Below are 7,373 nucleotides of genomic sequence, written 5' to 3'. Positions count from 1 at the left end.
AGTATTATTATTCCTAAAACTTCCTAATTAGGAAGGTGCAAGAACTTTTGTTAGGGACCTCCGTAGAACCACAGGCCTTTTAAAAGCAAGCCTCACCATATTCAGCTATCGTGTTACTTCTATTCGCTAATGTATCGGCTATCCATCTGCCCGGCGTTATGCGAGTCTGACTGAAACAACGCGTACTATCCCTTAGCACGTCAATTCGGGTCCAACCCTTATCGATAAGATCTAGCCAATCAATTGATCTGCATTCAACGCCCGTACTCAGGAATATGAAGCCCCCGATGGAGGCAAACACCGTAGTGTTTTAATATATAAGCTTATTCTTTGGAGCTAAGTCGCTTAATACAAGGCTTCCAGTATTTATTCCTTCTATAGAAATACTAGCACGACTAGAAAGCACTACAGTGAGTATTTAATTGCTGGAATCTATATATGTACTCGTCGTTTTAAAAACAGTGTTCCTGCACGGACCACGTACTCGTTGGACGCTGACGTGCTAAGGGATACCCCGTATCAGTAAGCCATCAAATCCTGCGGTTGGGATCTCTCAAGCACTGCCGTTCAATCGTCATCATTTTTCGGACCCGAAAATTCAAGAAAAGCAGTCATCTATTTTCAGATCTTGTACAGATAAGCGTGCCGTGTATGCAACGCAGAGGAGAGTTATTATTATTCCCACGTAATTCGGCGCATAATTCTACCAACATCCATGTGTTGAATTAGTTAGAAGTTGCCAGTGGGCTTTCGTAATTATGTATTTGTGAACGACTCCAGGCCTTTGGCATGCCTTACAAATAATTGTAGTAGGGTCTTAAGGAATCCTTTGTTTACCTGAGCTGAAGCCCCTGCGAGAGTCCAAGGTCAGGATATTTTGAGAACAATCAAAGGGATCGCCTCTTAACCCCAGGTCCTATATTCTTTATTTCTCCAAGAAAACGTAAACACTATTTGTTTACTTCGAGAAATATGTGATACTGTTTTGATAACTCGGCGAACAGCGGGTCTGACGAGCAATATCACTGATATTGAAAATCATGACTAGATTTTTTTTTTAAATCAAGTCGATATTGGACGCAAATCCGACCCAAAAAATATATTGTAGATCAATAAGTGATACTATTTGATTTGATCATACATAACAACCCACGCAGATCCCCAGCACCCGACATTCAGGATATGATACTCATGACTACAAACTCTCAGGCACACATTCGTACAAAAAGCCTTCATTACTTTGGTATCGTCATAGCTATTCGTGCCTATCCTAAACCTACAGCTACAAAACGGCAAATAAGCAAGAAACTCCCTCGCCTCGACCTGAAAGCATACTTTCAGAAACAGGCTAACTCAGATACTTCCTACGGTTAGATTGAACTTAGCATTCCTCTTCTTCCTCTCGAAAAACTTCACTCTCACTTGTGGCCCTGTTCTCCAGAAAGTTCGGCTGCCATGGGTTTGGCCTCAGGGACCTGCTGATTTACAAGCACAGGCATCCTTTCTTGAGTAGCACCATTATAACTGTACTGGGTGTACTGGGAAGGTTGGATCTCTTGGGGTGGAGGAGAGCCTACTGGAGTGTGTTGGTACTGAGGCGCAGGTGTCATTGGATTCAGAGACCCGGGCTGATACCCCTGTTGTGGATATTGATTTTGGGGTGGGTACTGTGGACTGAGCGCTGGCTGCTGGTATGCGGCCGCGCCAGGCTTGTAGTCTGTGGTTTGTTGTGGTTGCGGTGCTGACGCTGGAGTCTTCTTTTTCCGGAGAAGGAAGAAGAGGAGCGCGCCGAGCAAGGCAAGACCGACCAAAGGCCCAACTACAGCACCAGCGATCCAGGCTTGAGATTTCTTGCCAGATGGAGTAGGCACCGGTGATGTGCTGGTTGCTGTGGGACTGCTGTTGGTCGAGCTAGGAGTAGTGCTTGACTCGCTGGAACCTAGAATTTAAACAGGTGAACACTTTGGATCTATACAGGGTAAGGGGCGTCCTTACTTGTTGCTGAAGTTGGTATCTGCCTGTAATATGACCAGTTCACTGGAGAGTTGCCGCAAACTATGTCGGTGTGGGGGTTGGAGTCGGCAGTATTCTCATAAATGAATATCGTATTGCAAATCGACCAGGCAAGATTGTCATAATTATCGGTGCTAAAGGCAAATGTTAATCCATCTCCAGCCGTGCTAAGAAGGACAACGATACCAAGCTACTGTTGTCACGGTTCCAGACCGTGGATAGATCTGAGAGCCGCTTATACAGCCAGTTGGCGCGATGCAAGACGCGACAGTTGTCGGACAACATTGCGCATAGTTTCCAGACTGATACCACGTGAGGCCTGAATTACAATCAAGTGATGTCCCTGAAAAGAGTATTAGTTTCTCATGAACGGACTGCCTAGTTCTTAGACTTACAGGTTCCATTAGTACTAAAATACCCCATAAATGCCGCATCATTCTGTCTTTGAAGAATAGGTGCGGGTGTGATTTGAGCTTCAGGGGCAGGGACTGCATTTGCTGTTGCCCTCCACACCGAGGTGGAGAGCAGTGCAAGAGATATAGTCAACGCCATTAGAGTTTCTGAGAGCAAAACAGGCAGAAAAGAGATCGAGACACCAGGGATACAAATGCTTAAGAGGAGCCCAGTGCTAATCTAAGCACTTACGGACCCCGTTAATTAGACGGCTTAAAAGTCGGGGCGGATCCTATGTGGATGGGCTACTGCCCAGACTTCCATAGTCGAAAGGATTTGGGTTGGACGAATCAATGATGGGAAAGCTCTGACCGTCAGAGCGGCCCCGGTGGTGTTCCGCGAGAGGATAGTGCGTGCCCAGACCACTCGGCAAGGCTGGGGTGTGCATCTTTTGACGAGAGCTGAACGCTTAGTTTGTGCGAAACAGGCCTCCCGTGTCTTCCGCTGCGTTTCCGCATTCCAAAAATACGACAACTCGCGGCCTTCCCCAAATATAGTGGCTGCATATCACGGCCAAATGTCTCAGCCTCCCATTGGCCGAAGAAGCTTACATCTCAGCCTTGCTAATCTTGGCAGAGACCCTCGAATGCCACAGTACATGTCGGGCAAGCTAAAATGCTCAAAGGTGGAAGAGGAACGCATCTAGGTTGACGCTCCTCCATTTAAACTCTGAGTCTCGCCATGCAGAAATCTGTGAAGTGTATTGGAACATGGGCAGATGGTATGATCGTTGGCTGAGAATAGCGTCTTGGCATTTTCTGTGCTGTCGCTTATTACTTGTTTTTGTGGTACCAAGCGTTGGTTGATTGATCTATCTACAGCTTTGTTCATGACCAGCTTCCACCCCCCCTCACTGGCAAAAATTTATTTCGCTACGTGCACGCAAGGACCTTTTTGGTTGCCCTGGAGATTCGCCTTGGTTAGCTAGGAGAATCAAATTAAAAACGTACGCTTCCTTCTCCCCCTTAACTATGCCTCCGTTGTAGCCGCCAAAACGCGAAACAACGCTGTTTCTGTAGTTACCGATGAAATTTGGCAATATTGTACGGTGGAAACCTCACGATATTTGATAAAGATCACGATACTGTGGAAAAAGGCCGATCGCAAGTCCGCCAGAAGCAAGGTTCTTGTAGCCAAGCGTACGGCTTCGCTACAATTACTATGTACAGCTGGTGGCAACGAAGCGAGATTGGATGCGAATTTGAAATTTTAGAGCACTCGCTCAAAGGGGGGCAAAGCTGTACGAAGGCGCCGGCAAAAAGTAATCGGACACCGCTACTTAGCGAAAAAACCCAACCCCACCAAAATTTGACTTTTTTCGCGCCTACAGCCTGTTGCACGACCAGCTTCACCCCCTCCCCTTAGCGAGTTGCAGATTCGGTACGGGCATCCAATTTCGCCTGACCGCCACCAACTGTACATAGTAATTGAAGCGAAGCCATATGCTTAGCTGTAAGAACCTAAACCTATCCACGATCGATCTTCTTCTGTGGTGTTATAATCGTTGTCAAATATTATAAGGTTTCTACCTACCCTCTACCTGTAGTATAGCTCCGCGAATAGGCCCATATTAGTACGCTCTAATTAAGAATCTTCTTTAACTTAGAGCAACTCGAGCAGAGTATGCCTCCGCCGCTAGTTATACAATTTGCTTAATTGCCTCCATTAGAAGAAACCTACAAGTCTTTAGCTTAACTTAAGCACCTTTAAACGGCGAAGGCGGCCAGTTCCTATTAAGCGATCCGATGATTATAATAATACTAATATAGCTAGAGGAGAAGCCAACTCTCTTTAGTGACGAGTTGTAGTGGCTAATCTATAATACGTTTAATGTTATAGTAAGCCGCTATATAATATTTTAAGAGCTCTATTTAGCTGGCTAGATAAGAAAGTAGGTAAGCTAATTAAATCCTCTAATATAGAGCTTAAAAAGTAACTTATATAAAGAAGTGTTAGCAGGTAGCCCTTAAACATAGCGCTTACGATCGCGATATATATTTTACAATTATATTATAGTATACCGCCAATTAACTAGTATTTATAGATAAGTTAGGTACGGATTCGAAGATGTTAGCGACTTAGTTAATTGAGACATAAGCACGGCAAAAGGGTCGCGCAAGCCTGTACGATTGGATTGTCTATAAACGAGAATCTAAAGCTAGGGAAAGGAAAGGAGAAGAAGAGNAGCGCCGTTCGGTGTTTTATAAGATCTTCGCGTCACGTGATCGCAATATACGGCAATCTGTGGCAACTTGCCGGTGTAATATTCTGCTAGTGCCGTAATATTACCCCCCCCCTCTAAAAAAGCCTGCCCTTAGGCTTTGTCGCTAAAAGTCTTAATAAGGGAATCTAACTAATTAGATAACTTTGACCGCTGGTTAAAGTTCCTAAATATCTTAATACCTTATATAACTAAGAAATTTCTAGGGTGTTTTTGTTCTTATATTCTTCTAATAGCTTATTATCTTTATTATACTAGCATTCTATCTACTTATCTAGGTACTTTAGCGGTCTAGGTTTATTAGGGTAATAGCTATAAAACTTTTAAAGCTTATAGGGACTACCTATAAAGTTCTATATAGGGTACTAAGTGGGGTCTAGGTTATATCCTTTCCAACTAATATAATACTTTAATATTCCCTTTATAAGTTTATAGGCTAGCATTTCTTTAATTTCCTATTTATTATTACTATTAACTTAAATTAGTAGGGGAGGTTTATTCTTTTATCTAGGTAGTAGGTTATTTATAGCTTTCTATAGCTTATTTAGTAAGAAAATAGGGTAAACTTTAATTAAGTCTAGGAGCTTAACCTTATACGAGTTACCTACTTTATTAAGGATCTTATAGTTTAGCTTATGGCTAGGCCGTTTTATCTTTTAGTTTTTTGTTATAATCTAGACTATATCGCCTATAGTAAAGTTAGGCTCGCGCCTATACTTATTCGCCTACTGTTTTATTAATTTCTAGGCCTTTTTTAGGTTTATATAGGCTATTTTCTAGGCTTCTTCTAAGCGTTTAGTGTACTACTAGGCTTCCTTATAAGATAGTTTTTCGTGTATAGTTTAGGGCCCTTTTAGTCTTTCCTAGTCAAAGCTTATACGGGGTAGGTAACCCATTTCTAGTTAAATAGGGGCAAATCCGGTAAAGTCGTGGGGTAAGGTTACTTAGGCGTAGTCTATTAAGGGTAATAGTTTAGCCTAGTTATCCTAGAAGTAGTTAACGAAAGGCTAAAGTTTTTGGTCTAAGTATTAATTCACAATCTCCATTTAACCGTCTATTTAGGGGTAATATGCCGTAAAAAGCTTTAGCTTAATGCCTAAGATCTAGGTAAACTTATTTTAAAAGGCTAATATAAACTACGGCCTATAGTTAGATATAATAGTATCTAGTAGTCTGTAAATTTGGTAGATATAATAGATATATAGTTAGGCTGCCTCTTTAGCATTAATATTCTTATAATAGGGAATTAAGAATAGGCGCTTACTAAAGCGGTTAACTAGGATTATAACTATATTATATCTATTACGGTCTAGGGGTAGCTTATAAAAGTCTATAGAGATATATTACTAGGGGCGGTTAGGTATTAGGAGGGGTTTTAATAGTCCTAGGGTTTTATCTTGTAGAATTATAGACCTATAGTAGTTATTACAGTTCTATATATAGCGGTTAATATCTATAATTATTTTAGGCTAGTAGTAGCGGTCGCTAATAATCCTGTAGGTTTTATTTTTTTTAGGGTAGGCCGTAGAGACCTAGGCATGTGCTTTGGTAATAAGCTAAGTCCGTAAGTTTTGTTCCTCTACTACCACTAGCCGTTTACGGTGCTTAAGTAGTCTACTTTTAAGGGACTATAGGCTAGAAACGTTCTTTACCTTTTTACAGTACTCCTATAAAGAAGGGGCCGTACGGTTTACCTATAGTAGTTTATTAATAAGGTCTAGTTCTATAGAGTTAATAGGGTATATCTTAATATCTAAAGAGTCTATATTTAGTTCTGCCTATATTTAGGAGTTAAGGTACTCTAGTTATAGTAGCGCTTAGGTTTATAATAAGATCTTTATAACTATCTAGTTATTTATATCCTGTTTACGCCTTATAAGAGCGTTTATATAGTTAGTAGCGCCTGGCCTATATATAATTAGGAAGTTAAACTAAGATAGGGTGTCCGCCTAGCGCGCCTATTAGGCTATAAGGGCCTTTATTATTATAAAATATTTTAAGGCCTTATAATTGGAAACTACCTAGATAGACTTAGGGGTGCCTTTTAGTTGGGCTCGCTAGTGCTAAAAGCTAGAGATAATAGCTAGTATTTCTTTATTGTGAATCGGGTAGTTTAGCTTAGCATCTACTATAGTCTTTAAATAGTAAGTAACAGGGTGCTATTCTCCGTTTGTTTGCTTTTAAGAGTAAACGCTAGCTATAATACTATTTAAGGCATTGGTTTCTAGTATTAAGGGCCATTCTAGGTTAAAGTGGGTAAGTAAGGGAGTAGAGACTAGTTATTTCTTAAGCTCGTTAAAGGCCTACCTATATATAGTGTTAAAGTAAAAGGGCTGGTCCTTGTGGGTAAGTAGGCTTAGTAGCTAGGTAATTCTACTATAGTTCTTAATAAAGCGTTGGTAGAAGTTATAGAACTCTAAGAATAACTATACCCCCTTTACGGTCCTTAGGGGTACCTATTAGTTAATTATAGCCGTCTTTTCTAGGTCTACCTTAATCCCGTTTATATTAATAATAAACCCTAAGTACTTTATACGCTTAACACTAAATTCTAACTTCTTAATATTAGCTTGGAGGTTAGCTTCTTAAAGCCGTTATAGGACTTTATAGATATACTCTTTATATTCTAGTTTATTTTTAGAGTAGATTATAATATTATCTAGGTATGCTATATAGAAGTTATTAA

General features: G+C 40.9%; 1 protein-coding gene across 1 annotated transcript; it reads right to left on the bottom strand.

Moving 5' to 3' along the window:
• Positions 1-1,085: 1,085 nt before the first annotated feature.
• On the bottom strand, positions 1,086-2,788 carry K441DRAFT_651553 (uncharacterized protein). Its single transcript, XM_067647217.1, has 4 exons — positions 2,409-2,788; positions 2,200-2,356; positions 1,996-2,147; positions 1,086-1,939 (listed from the first exon to the last, which is right to left on the bottom strand). Exons 1-4 carry the CDS (start codon positions 2,563-2,565, stop codon positions 1,419-1,421), a joined length of 987 nt encoding a protein of 328 aa, XP_067510073.1. The 5' UTR covers positions 2,566-2,788; the 3' UTR covers positions 1,086-1,418.
• Positions 2,789-7,373: the final 4,585 nt, after the last annotated feature.

Source organism: Cenococcum geophilum (genome assembly GCF_001692895.1).
Source record: "Cenococcum geophilum 1.58 unplaced genomic scaffold K441scaffold_2, whole genome shotgun sequence".
NCBI classification, from domain to species: Eukaryota; Fungi; Ascomycota; class Dothideomycetes; order Gloniales; family Gloniaceae; genus Cenococcum; species Cenococcum geophilum.
Note: the sequence above shows the minus strand (reverse complement) of the source record. Positions and strands in the feature narration are given on the sequence as shown.